Source organism: Oxyura jamaicensis, chromosome 2 (genome assembly GCF_011077185.1).
Source record: "Oxyura jamaicensis isolate SHBP4307 breed ruddy duck chromosome 2, BPBGC_Ojam_1.0, whole genome shotgun sequence".
Lineage (NCBI taxonomy): Eukaryota > Metazoa > Chordata > Aves > Anseriformes > Anatidae > Oxyura > Oxyura jamaicensis.
This window is the reverse complement of record NC_048894.1, coordinates 17,510,595-17,533,506: the sequence shown is the minus strand read 5'-3', so window position 1 is coordinate 17,533,506 and position 22,912 is coordinate 17,510,595. Positions and strand designations below refer to the sequence as shown.

The 22,912-nt window shown below is 40.7% G+C and overlaps 1 protein-coding gene across 1 annotated transcript in view; it reads left to right on the top strand.

Annotated features, from left to right (window-relative positions):
* GAD2 (glutamate decarboxylase 2) overlaps positions 1–19,651 on the top strand; it is a 37,785-nt gene extending 18,134 nt beyond the window's left edge. Inside the window, exons 8-16 of the mRNA XM_035318989.1 lie at positions 948–1,027; positions 4,591–4,645; positions 6,042–6,158; positions 7,247–7,311; positions 11,102–11,180; positions 12,953–13,102; positions 14,890–14,997; positions 16,278–16,367; positions 16,986–19,651. Of these exons, the coding sequence (XP_035174880.1) occupies positions 948–1,027; positions 4,591–4,645; positions 6,042–6,158; positions 7,247–7,311; positions 11,102–11,180; positions 12,953–13,102; positions 14,890–14,997; positions 16,278–16,367; positions 16,986–17,159 (918 nt within the window). The 3' untranslated portion in view covers positions 17,160–19,651. The remainder of the gene's footprint in view (positions 1–947; positions 1,028–4,590; positions 4,646–6,041; positions 6,159–7,246; positions 7,312–11,101; positions 11,181–12,952; positions 13,103–14,889; positions 14,998–16,277; positions 16,368–16,985) is intronic.
* The last annotated feature ends 3,261 nt before the right edge of the window (positions 19,652–22,912 follow it).

The window sequence follows — 22,912 nt, the reverse complement described above, 5'->3', positions numbered from 1 at the left end:
AGTCCTGTTGATTTAAGGCCTTTAGGTGAAGCAGATGCAACCATTGAGCCCAGCTCTTTCCGTATAATTGCACTACAGTTGAAGCTTTCTGAGCTAACACTACTGTAGTACAAAGAATCATTTATTTATTTATTTATTTATTTATTTTTCTGATGTTTGATAATCTGTAGTTAAAATGTCTTTGGACAATATCGTTACAGTTAGATTTGAGTTAATAGAAAATATGATTGTTCGTGGTATAATTTGATATAAAACTATTTCATTATCGTAATCACTAGGGTTTGAGTTACAATTATAGACCAACAGAAGTTAAGTCCTATGAGCTAGAGAAAATTAGGCTGACTTGCACTCCAGAATATAGCTTCCACTTCTTATCTTGTACATACAGATTAACTAATAGTTGTACTAATATAACAACCCAGTCCTGATTTTAATCTGCAATAGCTCTGTTTATTAATGGGAGTTATTACTAGCTTTCACTGGCATGAGATCACAATTAGGAACCCTCTCTTAAATTCTCTCTGTATGTTATTTGGCCAGAAGTTATATAGCAGAAGCTCGTCACTCTCGATGCCACAAACCAAATGAATTCTCTAGGGGAGAAGTTCATGTTTCAGAGAATCAAGTACATTGCTGAATACATACCAGCAATAGGCAGTGCAAGTATGCATCAAGGACAGAATTTGGATCCATCACCAGCCACAACTGCGTATTTAATATTCCAGGAATAAATCTGTATCAGAGTGGTTGCTGTTTCTCTAATCAACTGTAGTGACCCAATATGAAGCCTGAAATTACAGTGATCAGTTTCAGAAAAGTCTATGACTAGAATTACTGCCTGGGTGGAACATCTTGCTGAAGGGCTTGCAAGACTGTAGTGTTTTATATTAAATTGGTTAAGAAATACTAATAAAAACAATAAATAATAATACAATGTATTTTTTCAGAGTCACTTTTCTGTGAAGAAAGGAGCTGCAGCCTTGGGTATTGGTACAGATAGTGTGATTCTGATTAGATGTGATGAAAGGTAAGTAAAGATGCCGAATGCTACTACTTTTATCAGTACATAGAAGAGGATCATCAGGTACTCAGCTCAGAGAGAGCATATAGGATACAGTCAACAGTTAATATAACTCACTGTAGGGCTGTCATCTTCAGCAGCCTTACGCTGATTTATCCCACTCAAGGAGCTGGCTCTGTCTGTAAGCTTCTTTATGAACCAATTTTTGGAGCTCATCAAAAATCTTGAGTTCCCTCCTCAAGGATTTCTGATATTTCTTACTCTTTTTTTTCCAGAAGTGAAACAAAAAGTCAAACTAGCAATCATTCTTTACTCATTCTCTTAAGAAACCATGAAGGTTTTGATCAAAATGGAGCATTTAAATACTGTCACATTTTGAACCAACAAAATGAGCTGAAATTAGCTTTTTAAAGGAGTGAAAACTTGAGGAGCCTTTGCTAATGTAATTCTATCACTTCATACCCCCACCATCCTTCTCAGCTGTACTACAAGTCACTGGGTACATCCTTGCAGTGGGATGTACAGTCAGTTCAGTGAAGGGTCTTCCCAGCATCGTGGGCAGCATAGGCCAACCAGGGGATGGTCCCTGGAAAGGAGGAGCCCAGCAGGCTACCTACAGTTCCCATAGGTACTACAGAATTGTTTGTAAACAACTTCTTAGCTCACTCAGGTAAAAGGTTTCAATTGTCTTTGAAAGCCCATTTTGCGAAAGTAAAGGAATGTTAACAAAATCAACATGATTTGCTCAACATTTCCAGTTCAAGGGAAAGAACATTTTCTACAGGACAAAAATAATTGAAAATATTTATCAATTCTATAGAGAATTCCAGTAAAGTATACTCTTACTATGAGTCCCAAATATCATTGTTGCAAGGTACTGAATTATTTATGGCTCTAGCTTAAATTGAAGGTTTTACTGCAGTCAAAATGCTCTACTCCCACTGTAAAAGGAGAGCACCAACTAAGCAATTTACAGTGCTAATCATAGTGCCTGCACATTGACTTGTGGACTTATTATCTCTTTATTAACAAAAGACTGAACACACCTTGAAGAGGAATTAATGACAACCTCCATACGACCAACACACATCAAACTAAATCTCTGATTGTTTCTACTCACTAAAGACGGATATGGATCAATGAAGTCATGCCTTCCTTTTCTTCTTGTGCAAATGCAGCATGATGGTTTTCCACGAAGACCACAATGTTTTTTCAGCCCATCCTGAAATAAGCAGTAGGATTATTGCATGTCTCACCAAATCCCAGGAGATGACAACAGGACAGAGCAGGCTGTTGGTGCAGGATGGGGGCTGATGAAGTTGTAGACCTTTAGGAGGGTGAAGAAGCACCATGAGATTTTTTTGACATTTCGGCATGACCAAGCATCTTTCTTGGTGGCTCTTCTCCTCCCCGTCTTGTTCCACACCCATCAAGTTTGCCTGGTTTTGCTGTATGGGACTATGTAAATATGTGGTGAATTTCAGCCAGGAAAACATGAAGGAAATGATGTTCTTGCTCATGTCCTGGACTGGGCAACTGTACACTTCCATTGCCTCTTTCATCACCACACACATGTATTGATAGTAATAGCATATTACCTGAATGTTTGAGGTCAAAACACTTCAGTCTGATATGGCAGCAGTGAAGACTGTATACAGATGGGTGTATACAGATGGGCACAATGAGAAGACTTTGACACCAGCAGTCTCCATCCTCACTGTCCTTTTGCTGCTGAGTCCATTCAGCCTTTCCCAGTAGCCTTCCTGCTTCTGATGCTGCCTAGCACATCTCATATAACCCCCGTGCTATGTTAATTGGGTGAAGTTTGTATAAGGACTTAATTTGATATACTTCAATACTGGAGTACTTCAGTACTTCAAAGCCTATTATTTTTCAGTGCATTTTGAGACTTTCAGGTCATCTGCGCACAGGTGACAACACAAGAAAATGCTGTGCAATGCTGTTGGCTGTTTCCTAGATTTGGAGCAGGGGGTTGTGTGGGACTAGACTAAAAGCCAATGTACTGCTAGCTTCTTGGTAAAATTTGGCATTGCTTGGACATTGCTCTCACCTGACTATGAGTTCCTGCACATGTTCAGTATGACCAGGTGCTGGCTGATCACTAACCTTGGTACAAATTTTGGCAGTGAAGGGGTCTGCCCAGCTTTGTGTGTTCTTCTGTGCACATCCTCGATAAACTAGAAACCATTAAAGATCAACATCTAAACTATGTTTAGAGGAGGAATTCAGAACCTTCCCACAGCATGCTTTTTTTTCCTTTATTCCCATAAGTCCCAGAAACAGTTTTTGAAAATGAGACAATTACTGCTTTTGTCTGAACCTGTACAGGTAACTGAGGGAACTCAGAACGAGTTCAATACTTTTTATACTTCGAACTTGTATGAAAATACAGGGCTAATTTTTAGAGTAGAGCTTTTCTAGTTTCAATTGTTCTTTCAGTGTTTTGAGTAAGTAAAATGAAGGACAGATTGTGAAAAAAAATCAGCTGTGCAAACCCATTTCTACTGAAACAGTTACTGATGTATCATGAGGTGTGTAAGGATTAAAACTTGTCAAACTTAGTATTTTATTACAAGAAATTAATAATATTTTGTTTTATTTACATCCATCCAGATACTGTGAAAGCACCATTTTTTAATGCAAAAGCAAAACTAAAACTCATGGTTTTATTTGTTTCCTAAAACTGCTATTTCAAGCTCTAGCAGAAGTTGTTCTTTTTTAGAGCAACAGGAAATCAGCCATTTAATGAAAGAAAAAATACATCCAGCTGTACTAAGAAATGAGGAAGTCCTTCAGTGTATATGTGTATATTAATCTAAATGGACAACACTTAAACCCAGTGAAGAGTTCATTCCTGTAATGTGGGGAGCTGTTATGTTTGTATTTCTGTTATGTGTACTCTTTCTTAGCTAGTCTTGCTTATGGCTAAAGCAAAGAGAAATTTAACTTCAGCATTCAATATTCGCTCTGTTTTACCTTGCACTTAATTCACTTGCAAGATTTCATAAATTAGCCGTCAAGCCTTTTACCACTGAGTCTGAATCTCAGGTAAATGGTTCACGCTAAATGTGTTGCAAATCCAGTATGCAGCCAGCACAAAGGGCTTGGCAGTGCCCTGTGTCCGGACTGGTAGCTTCTTCTCATCACCATGCAGCTCTGCTGGCATTTGCTGTGCCTGCTGAAAGGGACCATGGGGATTGGCACCCAGCAAGGATCTTGGGACCCTGGGCTGAGCCCCTGCCTGGGAGCAATTCCCAGGGCTGTAACCTCCATGGAGCAGCACAGCAGTGTCCCTTAGATACCCAAGGGGTGACCCTTAGATAACTTCTCTCAGTAACCATCACTGTGTTGATGCAAACTGGTTGACAGAATAAGCCGGCTAAAATATAGACTAATGGACAAAGTCTTTTCTAAGCTCTTCAATGTTGCATATGCCATGGGCAAAAACGTCACTTTGTTCCTTTTTGGGGGTTTACTACAAAGTGAAGAAGTAATAGCAGAAGCTGATTTCAGGATCAAATTTGTAATATAACTTTCTTTTGTCCTAGAGGGAAAATGATCCCATCAGACCTTGAAAGGAGAATTCTTGAAGCCAAACAAAAAGTAAGTTTACTAGCATTTCTGCTTCAAAAAAAGAATGAAAGAACAAAAGAAAGAGAGAGAAAAAGAAAGGGAAAAATAATAACAATAATAATAATAATGCTACAGCTGTTTGCTTTCTTGGTAAAATAACATAGGCTTGGACGTTAACTTTTGATGTATTTCTCAGAAATGTGACCTGGTAATTAGGAAGGCAAGAGTTGCTGAGAAAAAAAAAAAAAAAAAAAAAAAAAGGTTTTGATCTACTTCACAATCTTCATAAACTGTTTGGCTTTTTTATATGTTGTTCTGTGTAACATCTCCCTTTTTCATATTATCAGCCTCTGATGCAATTCCTCAGCTGAATATTAGCAAAAACAAAGAAATCATCTGGGGAATTCATATGCATTTTAATCCACTGAAAATATTTCTCACAGAGTCACCAAATCAATGGGAGGTAAACTAAGATCCACACACTCTCTAAAGTACACTACTTTTGTATGTGTTCATTAACAGAAGATTGAATTAAAACAATAGATTGCAGTATGCAATGGCCTTGGCTCTACTCCTTCAACAACTTTTATCTAAGTAGTCATTAGAAACACAGTATTAAAGGCTCAATAACACAAATTTTCATTAAGAGCTCACTTTGTCTAATAAAAGTAATGCAGTATATAAAAAATAAGGCAAAATTAGAGCTACTAATGAATTGAGAATAAAACACTGGTGAGAGTTACTGTATACTCAAGACCTTACAGTGCAAAAGTCCGGTCACGGTATGTACTCGGTGAAGCATAGGATTCAGCAGCGGGAGTCCAAGGGGTGGTCCCTGGGCTCCATGGAGATTACTGTCTCCTCAGAAGAGCTGTCTCCCCACTGTGTGCGAGCTGAGCCCCACATCTCCCCTGCACAGTGCCCCCAGGAGACACCCCCAGAGAAGATTCTCCCCCTGACAGGACTGGGCCACCGCACAGTCGGACTCTCTCTAGGATACCTCTAACACAGCCCTGGGCACAATCCACCAGAGAGATTTCTTGCACCATGGTGCCTCATGGACAAGGCTTTGTTTTTATGTGACATTGCATAGAGCAGGCCTTTTTGTTTCAGGCAGGTGGCAGGGAGCAGAACTGTTCTTTTGAGCCCTTACCTGTCTCATGCATCTTAAATAAATGGAGGATACTGGTTTGGAAGTTTGCTGCCACCTTAAGGTAGAAACTGTAATATCACTGGCATATAAATTAAGACAAAAAAAAAAAAAAAAAAAAAAAAAAAAAAAGTAATATAGCAGGTATGTCCTGTAGGAGACACTTGTGGGCTCGTTGTGGAGACAGCCATCCCAGCAATGCCAGTTCCAGGAGTGCAAGAAGAGTTTGGGCTGCTGTGATCTGATTTTGCCAAATGCCTCTGTGCTTTCTTGTAGGGATTTGTTCCTTTTCTAGTGAGTGCCACAGCTGGGACAACAGTGTATGGGGCATTTGATCCACTCATAGCTATTGCAGATATCTGCAAGAAATACAAAATCTGGATGCACGTGGATGTAAGTATCATTTTATGTGGGGCACGAGACAGATTATAAGGCATGGTAGCATGAATTTATTAATTTGTACCAAATATATATATATATATATACACGGTTCCTGTAATTAAGTCTGTTGTCCAAGCACTGACTTCCCACTCCTCTGAAAAGCTCAGGAGAGGGAGCTGTGACTATGCAGTGCTTCTAGCAACTGGGACACTTAAGATGGATGACCTAGTTTGGGAGCTTTTGGCCTTCAGCTTTATCTCTAAGTATCATTAATACAAGAAATCCATAAGAACCATACCGCACACGGGCTCAGCTTCTGCAGCAGCTGCAAAATAAATGCATAAGAAAAAGGCTGCATTGTTTCTGGAGTAAAGTACTCCAAATTGCTGAACAGATTAATCAAAAGGCTAAAAAAAAATATCAGATTGGCTGCTTTTCTTAGCTTTATCTGGGTTCATGCCAATAAGTTTTTCATAAGGATCATCTTTCAGCCCTAGAATTGGTTTTGTGTCTTGTTTGCAAAACCTTTCTCTAAAGAGGCTTGGCAATTGAATTTCCATAGGGCTAGGTATCTTGCTTTTGGATTACTCTATCAACCAAAGTCATTTCGATTCAAAGGAAGAATTCATGTTTGCTAAAACTACTCCTCAGTCACATGAAGTGTCTACTCGTCCCAGATCTCTGCGAGCAAAAGCAAATGGGTGGGAGGCAAGCAGGTCAGAAATATGATGAAAACTCACCACAGGAGCTGAGATCCCAGTGTGTTTTGTTATCACTTAGATCATAGAAGGGAGAAAGCAGCTTGCCCAAAAGCAGCTCTGAACGTCATTAATTACAGAGTGGGGCAGCTCCATGCAGCAGTGGCAGTTGTGAAGGATGGGTGAGTGAGCGGTGCAGCCGACCAGGGGCTGCGAAATGCTGCTTCTGCACTGCTGGAAGAGGATTGTTAGTGCAGGGGATGCCTCAGGCCCCATCTGCCTGGACATTTTGCCACATCAGCAAGGAAAAGAAAGGGCCCTAAACCAATGTGAACTCACAGCTGTCATCCTGGAGCAACGCAGAGGTATCTTCCCATTAAGATGATGTATCTTGCCTTCTAGGGAGCATGGGGTGGCGGGCTGCTGATGTCAAGAAAGCACAAATGGAAGCTAAATGGTGTTGAAAGGTATGATTTATTAACACTAATTAAACACATTTATTAAGTATGTTTTAACAGACTTGTGATTACCATAGCAATGTCTATAAATACAAATAAAAAATCAGCCAGTGTTATCTCCAGGATTCAGTAAGAAGAAATTATGCAAACTGTTCTTACAGTTGAAATAGCATTGCTAAGTGCCTTTGTTCAGTGTTACAGTGTGGTGGCACTTTGTTTTGCAGTATGAACAGCACACAGCTCGTTTGCATTTTCATTCCTTCTAACATACATTCTGCAGTCTGGAGTGGTTTCTGCAACATGTTCTGATTCACAAAATTAATTAGCAATTGAATTTCTCTTAGACATGCACCTTGGAAGGCTTGCATGCTGAGGTCTACGTGTGTATGCACCTGCTTGTTGGACAGGTGCCGTGGCAGTCACCAACCACTGCCCTGCCAGTTTTGGAGAGAATGTCCCCTCCCAGCTGTGCTATCGATGTCTCTTCAGTAAATCTGTGTCTGGAGATACACAATTGTAGTTGTGAGCCCATCAATATTACAAATACACACAGATGAGTGTAAACGATGGCAAAGCAGCATCTGGAAAGACTGTGCTTAAACTTACAAACAACTGTTTACCCAGAAACTTTTAGTTGAGCTGTGGATCTCCTTGCTATAGGATGTTAAAGATTTATCTGAGTTCAAGGGAAGTCAAAAACCATTCAGGACTTCTGTGAGCCACAACTGACAGGACTCAGCAAGTATTTGGAGGAAGTTTGTATACACTTGCCCTGTTTTACCCTCTTCCCAGGCATCTATTTAGGTGACTTGCTAGAGACAGTATTCTGGGCTAGATGGAGTCCTTCTCACATTTGTGTATTTTCTGAAGCTCATGCTGCTCGAGGTTAAATTATATCTCCCTCCTGCCTTTTTTATCTCTAAATCAAATTGCCAATTAAAATTACAGTCAATTTCCTCATCCTGTTCCTATTCTCATGTATCTCACATGCAAAATTTGGAAAGCAGCCAGTGGTTCTATGAATTTGATATGCTTTAGTTAAGACTGCCTCCAGCACTCCAAACTTAATATATTTTGCCTTAAAAGGATATATATCCAAATAGCTGTTGCATTATCTACCCAGCTGCCTGTGAGGATAGGGTTTGAAAAAAAGTGTTTGCCTCCAGATTTGCTGACCAAGTTCTGCTGGCATGAGAAGGTCAGGTTGAGCCTATGCTGGATAATTTTCCAAGTGGTATGCCTTAGATCCTGAACACCACTGGAGTTCCTCCAATATTTGGTAAGCACCAACTCCATGTGGTAGGCAAATTAATGAAATTTGTCGTTTCCAGTCCTGTTCCCCTGCTTGATGGACACAGCAGCTCACTTGTTTGTCCAGATTGGTAATGTGGGCACTTCTAGAAGAGACTTCCTAGATCTGATATGTATGGACTGTCCTGTCTCATGGTACAGCTCAGTCATTACAAGTCTGAATAGAGGAGCGGAGTTGTGTTTGATAGAGGAGGAAGAAACCATTAAATGGAGCACTCTTGCTCTGAGTATTCCCATCCTCCTGGTAATAGGCAGTCCAGAAAAAATACTGTCAAAGGCAGGGGAACTGCAGGGCTATCCTTATGATTCCCTCCAGGCCCTGCACAGCAGATTTCAACAGCACCCTGAAGAACGTGTGCCTCCTGGTGTCTGGAGCAGATAGGTCTGGCCACCACCAGGAGATGCACTCTGGTGCACCCCTCCCAGAGTCTCAGGCAGGGGTTGACAGCTACATGAGAAAAGCAAGCTTGCAGCTGAGTGAGCGCTCCCATGCAGGGTCTGGGCATCCTTCCCAGAGCTGAGCCTGGCCAGTGAACACACCTCAGTCTGTTTTTAATAATGGCCGAGGACCAAATTCTGCCAGTCTTGAATTTCTCCTGCCATCCATTTGGAAGCTCTAAAGGAAAACTTTTCCTCTTCTTTTTTTTTGTCTGTGATCCACAGTCAAAAAATCACCTAGGTGCTTGGTGTGCAGTTACTTTGGCGAATGCAAGATGCTTTAAAAAAAAAAAAACATCTGTGAATCCATGTAGCTTCTTTCCTTCGCTGTTTCTCTCAGTCAGCAATTTCTTCAAGCACATACTGATGGCTCAAGACCAGAAAAACTGATGAAAAACAAATGAAAAGTGGGATATTACTATTTAATATTTGTTTTCTGGATGCAATTGGGATGAAGTTGTGACCTTAGGGTAAATTAAATGTTTTAGGCAGATAATTAATATCTAGCTGTTGACAGTACATAATCCCTTTGCTTAAGAAAAACTCATAACACTACTGTTACCTAGAAGTCTCTTAAGGAATTTCTGCCTGATTCAGCATAGGCACGGATAAAAATGAAAAAGTATCATATTGAAGGAAATTTGTGGACCTGAATGCATGTTCAGAATCATTAGCTCTGGTGTTGTAGTCAGATGGCTGACTCTATGCTGATTAAAAGCTGCCAAATACTTAAAAGCCAAGCCAAGTGGCCAGATGTTGCCTGTGGAAGACTGTTCCCTACAGATTTTTGCATCAGGCACTTGTGCAGTACCATTTAAACAGCAAAGAAGAAAGCACAGAACTGCTGCAGTGTCCAATGTTCATTTTGGAATTGCTTGCTTTGAAGGAGTGAAAGCAATTTGGTAGGAAATGGTAAGGACAAGCATGAATCTATAAAACTGTCTCCAAATCCTGTGAAGGAAAACATTACCTGCAAGTGCATCCTGAGTCCTTTAAGCATTTATATGCCCCATTGGCTCCTTTATATCAATTTACACCATCAAAACTCCAATCGTTGCGCTACACGAAATCACATTCACTGTGCATCCTTGACAGCTTGCCAAATAGGATGCAAATGTATACATCTATCAGCTAATCATCATATGTAATAATAGTAATTAGCAAATAGCCAGTCAAGCATAACACAAAATTACAACAATAAACAACCGGACAATCTGCCATTCAGCACTTGCCACAGTCCCAAATGTCTCTTCTCTAGTCTGAATTGTGACAGCACCCTGTTTCTTCACAAGATCTGGGCTGACAGCTATTTTTGCAGTCTTTGTGTCCTGAGGGCAGGCAGGCACAGGCTCTTCTGTAGAAGGGTGGATCAGTTCTGTGTTCATTGCTGTGGTAATTTTGTACCCAATCCTCCATTCGTGTGAATTATCTCAGCCAAACTAAAATGAAAGGAGCTACAAAAAGTTACCATCACCACAGCAACTAGAAAAATTAGTTTTGGCCAGGTTTTCCAAGAGAGTCAGAGACTCAGAGGTACACAGAAGTATGTAAAGAAATTTTCAAAAAATACTTGTGTGAGTTAATTACTAAAACCTTACTGAAATTGAACTCAGTGAGAGGGAATCTGCTAGTTTGCTAGCTTCCAATGTACATCTTTGCTCAGCTGTGTGCCTTTAGGAAGTTCATCAGTCAAGTGGGTGTTTTTGAGAAGCTTACCCTACGTTTATGAAGTATAAATGAGCCCCAAGAAAGTTTAATACTAATTAAATGTAGTGGATAGAGCAATTATCTTGTGATAAGTTGCCAAAATTGTCATCCAAAAACAATCCAGAGCTGGTTCCCTTATGAAGGCATTGCTTTCCCAATCAGCCATGATTACTTTCAGCTTTGCTTCTTCAGGGAAAAAAGAAAAAAAAAAAAAAAAAAGGAAAAGGAAAAGAAGAAGGTGCACCTTGCTATGTGTTTGTTATTATTCTGATTGTTACTGAATGTCTCCATGGTTTCACAACAGTTGAATAGTGTCTGAGCTTCGTGTGATTTGCTCTCCCAGGGCCAACTCAGTGACCTGGAACCCGCACAAGATGATGGGCGTCCCACTGCAGTGTTCAGCCTTGCTAGTAAGAGAAGAGGTATGGCCCAAAATACTTGCTTCTCTGGTCCCTTCTGACATTTTCCTTCTTGCAGTCCCGCATGTTTTCTCCGTATGTGTGTCATAGTTAGCATTTGCTAATGTGATGAAGGTTATAAAAGAAGCTGAGAAATAGACCTCTACTTGTGTACTCAGAGCTGTGAGTGCAAAAGGGAATTAAAGTAGCTGTCAAGCACAAATGATAGATGCAATTAATGGCAATATTTTCAAAGTTTTGTGGCTTTGTATTCGTATTGTCTATAGTTAAGTTGTGGGTGCCTAGCTGTGTAGCCCCACTGGCTTCTGTGTAGCATAAAATGTGGCTGTAGGCAAATTCTCATCCTCTAAGGATGAATGGTGCAGTACGACAATTGTTCCAAAATCTTGGCATCATTATATTTTCTAGACTTTTATGATAGATATTTCAATCCAGCTCTGATCTATATATCCACTTCGGGGCACACGAAAATAAAAAGGGACGACTTAAGTTCGCTTGGAATAAGAAGTAGACATTTCATTCAGTACTAGGACTTGAATTACCCTTCAAGCCTGTAATTTCCATAAAACCATCGGTTACTGGGACAGCTGCTATACAACCACTACTTACTAGACCAGCTATCAAAAAGCTGGTTGCTGTTTTGCTAACAGCTGTACAACAGATTGTATACAAAGTGATTGCACATAGGAATAGAGGAGCTGACTTTTATTTGCCCTCAGGGTCAGTTGCCTGAAACAAATCCCACCTGATGAAGTCAGTGCCATCCTTGACCTCTGGCAAGAACAGATGGCTCAGTTTAAGAGAAAAACAGTCCTCCTCCTTCCCCCCCTCTCCCCCCCCCCCCCCCCCCTCCGTTTTGTTTTACTGTCTCAGTTTTGAGTTACACATAAAGCTTAGAGTTGCTGATAAACAGCCAAGTTTTGTTTCTTATTGGGCTGGAAATTGCAGTTTTAGGCAACAGATATACAAGGTATGTCTTAAACTTGGTTGAGGAGTTCACGAGAGCCAGAACATGACTCTCTGCATTTCACTTAAAAAGCTGAAGGAAACCTTACGCTTTCATGGGCCAGGTTCTTCTCCTTGTTGCCTGCTGGCCCTCCCACAAAGCTGACTGTCTGAACAGTATCTTACAACCCAGAAATAGCTCTAGCTGGCTATTTAAAAGCCATATGCTTTTCTGTCTGTTCAAAGCTTTCTGTACCTTAGGCATCCATCTGAGCTGGGGGCTTTGCAGATATCTTTCTCAGAAAAGAGCTCTGCCTATATAAAAAGGACAAAATCAATGACAATCAGAATTTTAGACACCAAAGCAATGAGAAAAGTGGTGTGATAATATTTGCATTAGTCACCAAATTGGCCTGGTCTGAGTCAGAGGAACGCCATCCAAGGAAAGGAGAAAAAGGAACCAAATCAAGGAATAAAGAGAGATCCAAAAATGAACTTACACATGACGATGCTAAGAAGCATAAAGTCCAGACTTCATTTAAAAAACACCTTGGCTCTGGGAGTGGATTACACATCGATGGGTCAGGTACCAGCGTGTCCTGGACACTGAATAAGGTGTGAAAGAATTAGACCCCTGAGCAAATAATTTTTGTTTTTTTCTTTTTTTTTTTTTTTTTTTTTTTTTTTTGACCTTTCTCTTGTGCTTGGACACACATTCCACTGAATTTGGGTGTTTCATAATTTCTGCTGTGCAGCCACTTGCCCAAAGCAGCCCTCAAAACAGCCACACTTGTGCCAAGAGGACTTCTTTGTGTCTCTGTCTCTATAAGGGGCTGATGCAGAGCTGCAACCAAATGCATGCTTCCTACCTCTTTCAACAAGATAAGCACTACGACCTGTCTTACGACACTGGAGACAAGGCTTTGCAGTGTGGGCGGCATGTTGATGTCTTCAAGCTATGGCTGATGTGGAGGGCAAAGGTAGGACATCCTGCAGTGTACTTGTTTGCCTTGAAATAATGCACACCAGGTCCTGGTTTCTTTTCTGTGATCATCGTTTTGGGAAATACCTGACCTGAATTTCACTTATATAACATGAAAGAAAGAACATTATTATTTTCCTTTTTTTATATACTTTTTAACAATTTAGCTTCAAAGCAGCACACATGATTTCGAAACTTGAACTCCATGGCTTTGCACAGCATTTGCTTTGTGTAACTATAGGAGTCTAACAGCAGAAATCATATGCCTAAGAATGTTGTTATATACATTTCTGGAAGTAAAAAGATGTTTTATTTTAATGATGTTCAGAAATTAAACATGGCAAATCAAGACTGGAATACCTAGTTTCATTGCATGAAGTAGGTATGGAGTCATCTTTTGAAAGAGTAGAGGAAAAGTCATCAAAATCTGTTCTCTAGGAAATCTGAAAACATCAGCTCTAATGATTAATTCATCTGTATTTGTAAAATGTTGCTAAATAAGTTCTTCCATATATTTATTCAATCTATTATGTCAAGTTGCCTCAGGTTTTTTTTTCAGAGGAGATGACATCACTGTTTTCATTTCCAGAAAGCCTTAAAGATCCTCATGTGCTTCATTAAAACTCTGAAAACAATTCTGAGACAGACACCAAGCATGGCTGGAGGTGTGGGATTCTGTAAAGGGGTATGCAATTTTCAGGGGTTGGAATAGCTGTTGCACTAACTGGGGCCCCTACACAGCAGGCAGTTTTAGCCACATGCCTCTCTTTAGCTCCAGGCCTTTCTCCTGGGGCTATGCTAGCTCTACCCTGTTTCGAAATCAGTGTGTACAGAAGGATAATGACACAAGCTTTTAAGTCAGTTCTGCACTGCCAGAACAGATTTAGCAAGCATGTGCCTCCATTATTCAGAGACATTTCTTCTTTTAAACCCCATATTTTCAATGTCTTATACTGCTTTTTCTCTTCTCACACTCCACTTGTAATATTAATGTTACAAAATAGGATGTATGTTTCTTAACTGGTTTATCTGTTCCAGCTGTTTGTTCCCCTTCCTCCCTCTTAAAGCTGGATCCTTGGTTTGTGGCATCACAGCTGGTGACTGCAGGAACAATTATGATGTCACAGACAGAGGATTACGACTTCTGCCAGAGGAAAAAAAAAAAAAAAAAAAAAAAAAAAAAGCAAGATTTGTTGGAGCTCTTCAAAAACACGGCTTCTGACTTGGTGTGGTGTCAATTAGAATAAAAAGGGGAAAAACACCAGGGAGGCAGGGCAGTCTTCAAACAAAATGTGCAATTCCATAGCATCAGGCTGGTCTCTGAAAGCATATTTTTGTGTTTAACTACAAATAATTATTCTTGGATAAAGCCCTGGCTCATTACCTCTTGGAGATTAAAGCCCCCTATTCTAAAAGTGGCCCCAGACTCCCCATGTATGGAACTCAGCATCTTCCTGTGGAGACACTCCTCCGTGCCAGCCCAGGCCTCTCTCCAAAATCTACAGATGAGGCCACCCTTTATCACCAGTGTTACCAATGTTTTGCTGAGAACCAAGTAGTATCAGGGCCATATTGTGCATTAGGGGAGTCAGTGGCAAGACCTATAGGTGCACAAACTGCATGCAGGAAAGCATCCTTCATCTGACAGAACCAAATCTGTCCCACAGAGACCTCAGAGAGGTGACCCGTGCTGGTGCTGTGGTGAGTGCTGCATGGCCCTTTCACTACTTCTGGTCACAGAACAGATAGTCATATAATTATATTTTTTTCCTTTTTTCTCTAAAGGGAACCACAGGATTTGAAGCACAAATTGATAAGTGCTTGGAACTTGCAGAATACCTATACAACAAAATAAAGAACAGAGAAGGGTATGAAATGGTGTTTGATGGAAAGGTATGTACTGCAACTGTTTTTTTCTTCCCAGTTGGTCAGCAGCACTTGCCTTAGATGTTGGGATGCTACCAACACTTCAAACCAAAGAGCACGTAGCAAAAAAAACAGTGTCCCTTGTAACAAAACCTGTTGTACTGGTAACTCTCTTCCTTATGTGGTCCAGGGACAAGGCAGCTGTCCACAAGTTACCCGTTTGTACAATTTCACCCCAGTGAACCTAAATGCAGGGATCTCAGGATAAAGCACACGCACAATTAGAACCAGCTTTCAAACAATGAAAAGAGGTTGTAGTTTTGTAATTCCAGAGTCCATTAGGAATGTGGGTTACAATGCCCCATGTAGCTCTGAAAGGTTGTTTGTGCAAAGTTCATTTATCAGCAGCCTCCAGTGAGCAGTCACGGGGGCCCCACAGGGACCTGGGGTGATCTGTGGGGACCATCCGTGTTGCAGTCCCTAAGTACTCCATGCCTAAGTACAAGGATAAACGTCACCCTGTACCTCCAAACAGAGATCACAGACACATACCCGCATGCCCCTATGTAATTTATTTCCCACACCTTACACATCATCACTGAATTTGGTCCACTGAGTCTCATGATGGGTAAAGATACTGACAGCAGTCAGAGCTGCTCTAACTCATGCGTATAGCATCCAGCAAAGAGGAACACAGTGAGGCAGGCAACTGTTGAGAGATTGCAAAAATACAGAAAATGTCAGCTGATTTTGCCTTTCCACTTGGTGCTCCCACGTAAGTTGAAGTAGCTAAGGCGCTGTGATGCATATGTATTAATTCAGGAGCTAGCTGAATCAAATGGAGAAGTAATAAATTTCATTAAATGAACAAAAAATCTTAGATTATCTCATGCACCACCTGTGACTCCTGTTTACAGGGCCAGATTTTACACTATGCTGTCGTGTAATAGCAGTAAATGGTGCGGTCCTTGCCTCTAAATTATCTGTAATAGACATTTGCCTTATCCGTATTCCCGTCAGCCTCTTGGGGGGACAGCACCTACAAAATCTAGATACTTCTCAGTAGGGGATAAATATATTTGTACAGCTGGGTGATGTGTTTCTGCATCTGACATCCTGGCAATAAATTGCCTAAAATTATCCTTTCTGCATTAATAATAATGATGACTCTCAGTGGACTACGGTAATGAAAGCCATTGATTGCTGTCACAATATGATGCATGAGAGGGGGAAAGGCGTGAGTTTAATTGCAAGTGAGATATTATGAGCATTTCTTGCAGCATAAACCATTATTATTCTGTGTTTAGCCTCAGCACACAAATGTCTGCTTCTGGTATATACCTCCCAGCTTGCGTAGCATGGAAGACAACGAAGAAAGGATGAGCCGCCTTATGAAGGTAAGAAGCGTCCCCCAGGATGTTGGGCAGTGAACAGTGAAATCCAAACAGGCAGACAGGCCCCAGAATGAGCTCCAGAGCATGGGGTCAGGTCACTTTGCTATATTCTGGCAAATGACATATCCATTGTCATTTTACTGCAGGTTAGCCTGGCACCATCATGCTTTGGTCTCCACATTTGGTATGCCCTGAGTTTGCCTCTTCTCTAGAGTGTGTATTCAACTTTGGTTATAGTAAACCACAGCTGGTAAACCCAGCAAATGTAATAATTGCTTGGTAATGCAATGGCACTCTGGCATACAAAAAGAAGATGGAAAATGATTGCAACGTTTGTTTTTGAGCACTACAAGCACCAGTTACTGTGTCCAATTGCCTGTCAGCAATACTGAGAAAGTAGAGGGAAAATGCTCCCATGGTTTTAAAAGCTGGACAAAGAAACCAGATAAATCCAATGCCTTTCCAATAAGCTGTTTATTCCTTAATAGAGGTTAACATTTTTATCAGTATTGGACATTTTCATTTTAACATTTCTTGTAGCTGCACTCTTAGTTATAATAATAGTAATAATAACATTGTTATTAATAATAATAATCTACGTTTTGTTTTATGCCATTGCAGGTGGCACCAGTGATAAAAGCCAGGATGATGGAGTATGGGACAACCATGGTGAGCTATCAGCCTCTGGGAGACAAAGTGAACTTCTTCCGGATGGTCATCTCAAACCCAGCAGCAACTCATCAGGACATTGATTTCCTGATTGATGAAATAGAGCGCCTGGGACAAGATTTATAATAGGCGGTGTGAAAGTCTGTTCCTGGACCTCTAAGTAGACAATTAAGTTGTCACAAACTGTGCGAATGTATTTGTAGTTTGTTCCAAAGTAAATCTATTTCTATATTGTGGCGTTGGAGTAGAGTACAGTTTAAAATCAAGAAACATGGTTCCTTTAAAGTCCTTTCCTGAGTTTTAGAATACCTCTTTAATAATTAGCTGCACAAAAAGCTGCATTGAAACAAATAAGGAAGAACAGAAAATGCTTAAAATGTTACCCCAAATTTTAACACAGTGACTACTTCAAATGAAAAGCAATCAGATTGAATGATGCAAATTTTGCCCCAAATGGTGACAAAATCAAATTGGGGGAAGGGGGAGGGGGTAGTGAGAAACAGAGTATACAAGCTGTATGTTTAAAAGTGAAAGTATTTTGCCTTTTTCGTAGTATTAGAAAAGAATTTCTAATTTACCTATAGCAACATTTCAAATGTATTTAAATAGGTATAGTTTTACAAAAGGAAAAAAATATATATATTAAAAAATCCTATTTTGTAAACTATATATTTTTATTTTATATGGGTTATAAAACTGCAAGGACAGAAGCTGAAAATTAACTAGAATTCTTTTTCTTTTGATGGAGGTGCCTCAAATATGTATTACTGCTTATTTTAAACCATAAGCCCACATACATTCTGAAGAGGTACCCATACCTCATTTCTCCATGTCACATGGATTGTGTATCTCCAGGACTGATTACTGAAAAAACCTCAAGAGTACTGCAGCTCTTAAAACCACTTAATAAGATCAATTACAGTACAACAATAGGATGCTATTATTCCTAATTACGTTTCCCACTTGGCCTAACTAAGCAGACGCACAATCAATATACAGTGCTAACCAAGACTGAAATAAGGTTGTATTTGGATGGTTTCTTTGTCCTGTGGTAAAAAAGCCTATCCAAAAATAGTAAAGTGTCTGAATAAATGCTTATGTTGTAACAATTTCCTCTATGAGCAGTGCAAAGCTACACTGAAAATACAAACTGACTGAAATTCTTTCTAAAGAAAGCTACATTAAGAGGGTAAAGACTTCTCACAGATGTACAGGTCTGCTGGACAAGGCCTAAACTAAACATGACTATAGTCCAAATGGCAGTGATGGAGCGTAAGTAACGAACTGCTTTGTCAGAGGCTTCTCCCAGTATTGGACTACATCCCTGTTTGCCATGGCTTTTGAAATTGCAGAAAAAAAAATGAGCTTAGGCTACATCTGCCTAGAACAGTCCACACGGAGCCTCACCAGCCTTCACAGGCACAGCTCTTGCAGAATTCATGTGCTGCATCATTTCTTAACGTTAGTGGTGACTCCGAGATGGCAGCTGAAGTTTATCCTTTCCCCTCAGTATCTGGAAGCGTTGGTAGGAATTACGGGGCTTAGGCCTGTCTATTTATAACCCTACTGAAGTTTTGGTTTAACTTTGCCTAAACGGCCAACTTCTGTTTGTAAAGCAATATTGTTTTGCTGGCTCTAAAATACTTGAAGAGAGAATAAGAAGTGCAATGTGGTTTTAATTTAATCTAAAATACATAAATGAAGTATGAATTCAATGTAATATCATGAGGACATGAAGTAAGAAGGAAATAAATTGTGTCTGTAATTGTGTTGCCTTTATTATATTGATAGTACTGTTTTGTCACCTCAGATTGAGGCTGTGCACTTTAGATTTAAACTGTACAATGTTGCAAATCAACATGTGTTGCTGTATAAGCTTGTACAATATATTATTGATATGTCATTATTTGTGTGGTAGTAGTATTTACTCTTGATATTGTAAGAGCTGCATTCACGCCAGTCCCTCTACTGTATCTTTGCTTGGTATTAACCTCTCCTTGTCAGCTTTTAGGCAGACCTCTCACCTCACTTTGGTGGATTTCCGTTGCTGCCTACAGTGCATAATGGAGTGAGCTGAGCTATAGAGGAGATGCCAATTCTGTCAGGAAGGACTTCAATGTGACCTTTGCTGAACGTGTCAAAATCACCAGCCTAATCACTGAAATACTGAGTAGAGCAGCAAATGACAGTCTTTCTTGCTGTGAAAAAGGCAAGCAGATAGCATTAAAAAAAAAAAATAGTACAGGGACAATGATGAAGGTGATGAATAGCCTGGTTACATCTTGCATGTGCAATTCTGTTTTAAAGTGCTAAGTGCATACGATGTATTTATTAGCTGTATGTGCCAATCCAAGATTTACATTCAGTGTTCCAGGAGAACCAGCATTTTTTTCCACTTTACTATGTTTATTGCAGCCCAGAAAGAGCGGCATAGCAACCTGTTCTTGTGTTTGACCAAAGTATCTTATATGTGTTGTTGATCTAAATCCAAATAAAAGTGTAAAATGTGACTGTGGGTCTTTTCATTAGCAGCACTGATGGGCACTGTCAGCATAAAACAGATTTATCACTTGTGCCACTTCAGAGCAAGGCCCCAATAAAGAGAATGTTTAATTGTACTGCTTTTTTGTGTCTCCTTCTGGATTTTTTCATGGCAAGATGCATTCTGTTAATTATCATAACATAAAAACAATTCCATCACCAGACCTTTTTTGAGGCAATACTTGGCACCAACATACAAGTGTAAATCTGCCATCTGCTATTCCTTTACCTTATCTTTACAAGACGGATTTAGTTGCTTTATTCTGCTCAGACAAGCTCAACAATTTTTTATCTTTTGTTTTGTCTTTTCATTCCACGAGCACTTATCCCCAAATTAACCATAGACTGTAATCAGCCTCCAGCACAGTGGAAGTTGTCAGGATGCTTTCCAGGGTGACACAAACTATATGATGGCAACAATTTAAAAGGGCCATGAAATACTAATAAATTAAAAAAAAAAAAAAAAAAAAAAAAAAAAGACAAAACAACAGATGCAAAAATTAAGATTTAGTCTGCATGTCTCCCTGGCCTCATTCTTCCAAAATCCTGTCTGCCCTATTTTACTTCTCCTTTCTGAAGAGCTTCATAGCCTACAGCGGATGCAGAGAAAGAAAACAAAATGATGCTGTTTAGGAAGTTTATGAGATGAGATTTTGTGTATCATGTCTGTAAGTCTGCAGTAGAATTTGCGATTAATGCCTATACACCGTACTTTGGCAAAGCCCAGCTAGAGGCTCTGTAAGGAGAAACAGAGCTGGAGAAAATGCTGGGCAATAGGACATCCTCTTTACCCTGATGAAGCTCTTTGGTGCTGGGACAGGGAGCAGTTTTCTTATTTTTGCCTACTCCCGTGTGCCCATGAAGCTTGGGCTTTGCTGTAAACTCTTCGCACCCAGAGCTGCGTGGCATGTCCCTGTGAGACAGGGATGGAGTAGATCTGCCTGTCCCTGCCAAGCACCACCTGGCTTCACTGAAGGAAGGCACAATAAAGTTGAGAAGGAAGAAGAAATGTCCATGAGGACCTGGGTAACAGCTCTCCACAAAGACTGGCTCCTTTTGACTATATGAGAATAAAAGCCGTTTTGCTGTTTCTCTGCTGTTTACCACAAGGTCTCCAGAAGAGCACTCTGTGTGGGGAGAACCATGGATCTGGATGAGGAGATGACCTAGCTCATTGCAGATCCATACCCTCACAGCAAGCTTGCAGTGGCCATTGGCCATTTCCCAAGCTGCTGTGCGATCACACAAAGGTCCCAGGAGCCATCACTCCCTCAAGTCCTCTGATCACCCCACTGGGCAGTGTCTGCCTCTCCACACCAGACCTCCTTCTCTACCTTCTCATGCCTCTTTCATCCCTCTTGCCCCTTCCCCACATCATGGATGTATGTGAGCATCTCAACCATCTTCATAACTTGATGAGACCTTTTTTCTTAACAGCTCCTTTGAAATGCAGCCTGTGAATTCAATTAAAACTCTTATACAAAAAGAGTAGGGTCCTCAGTCCAAGTGGCTATCCTTTCTTTTAGCATGGGATGGTCCTGGTCCAAGCTAACACCATGAGAAGCACAATGTCAATGAATGGCCCCACCCTGGAGACAGTCTGCTGTGAAAGGATGGAGAGGAAGAAGGAAAAGCTTTACAGGGCTTGGGGAGGCCTCAAAACTTACTCTGAGCCAACCCAATTGACTCATGTCCATCACAGCACAGTCCACTGAGTGTGTTCAATGCTCTGGATGAAGTATTTTGTAGTTTACTTCTAAAATTTGGATTTAATAAATTATAGTTTAGTAAATCATAGATAAACCAGGTTCTGTGAAGTGGAGACGGGCTGAATGAGCAAACCTGATGGTGGCCTCTGACACAATTGGCATCTGGTATCTTCTGGAATTTTACCCTGAGGGTCACAATTTCATCCAGAGAGGCACTCAGCTCTTTACTGAAGATACCCATTTACTGAAGATAGCCATTCTTCTATAAATAACTGCTGCGTCTATTTCTTGATACAAAGTGCAAAACTGCATGTTGTCAATAAAACACAGCAGCACATTTTACTGGCAATGCCTATGTGTTGTGAGGAACTAGAAAATATATTCACAACCATCTTAGGCATCTCATGGCCAGAAGAACTTCAGGCTGAGCAGTGTGCCTGCATCAAAAAAGCCACATGTCAAATTACGTAAAAGGTGTGGGGCTTTGGGGGGGCTTCTTGATGGTGTTAGTGGTTTGTAGGTGTTTTTGTTGTTTGTTTGTGTTTGTTTTCACAAGAACTGACACATGATTCAGAAGTCCAAAGCACTTTCTTGGCCTGATGTTTGCCTGGAGAAGCGATGCTCAGTAGCTGGTAGCTACTGGGAGGCTAATGCAGAAACAACAAGGTAGATGTGTTCTCCCGTGCCTCCTGCAAATTCTCAGCACTGGAGCTGTGTTGGTCAGAGCCCCGGAGAGGCTGAAGGGCAGATGGAGGCAGAAGTTGTCAGCCCAGCTGGCCTGACACCACAAGATGGACCATCCAAGGACATGACCGATGAGGTGGCTGGGTCTCAAACATCCATGACTGGGTTTCCTCATGAAAACTTCCTGCTTTACTGTAAATGGCCTCCTGGAGGGACCCAGAGAGGCACCTTCACCTTCCCTACAGCACACAGTTCTGAGAAAGGCAAGTTTAAATATCAAGTCAGTTGCTTTAAACTCATATTCCAGCATGGTTAAGGAAGAAACAAAGCAAATCAGAACTCAAGGGATAGTATATCTTTCATCTGATTTAGCTAGGCTAACTGCCAGTAGAAAATCATCCTAGGTGGAAAGGGAGCCGCACAGAAATTCACAGGATACTGTCCCTAATGTCTTAGCCTGATAATGTCTGCGCTATCAGCTTTCTACCTGACCAGCCTGACTAAAGGGAGCAATCTGACCGTTCAGGGAAAGCCAAGTGCTGCAGCTGGAGGAATTACAGAGCTGGTTCTGCTGTTCACTGAGGAGACAGAACGGCTGCAGGTCACAGCACTCTTCATTTCAGCACTGAAGGAGGCAGGTGTATAGATTTTGCAGTGTACTGTGGAGCAAGAAATTGGGTCTGAGATTAGTCAGAGAAATAGAATATGTGCTTCTTTTTGTGTTAGAATAAAAGCCTGTGTGCTTTTCTCTTGAAATTCTTGCATTAGAAAGCTGGATGAAAAATCTGTAAGTTCCCAGTGCATGAACAGGGCAAAGGCTGCTTCTCAGGGCACAGAAAGGTCACAAGTTAAGATAGGGGGAAACCTCCAGTTGCCCAAATGCTCTGCAGTAGCTGTCCCTGTACATGCTCTCACTCCAACTGATGCCTGGTGCCAAGTCTTTCA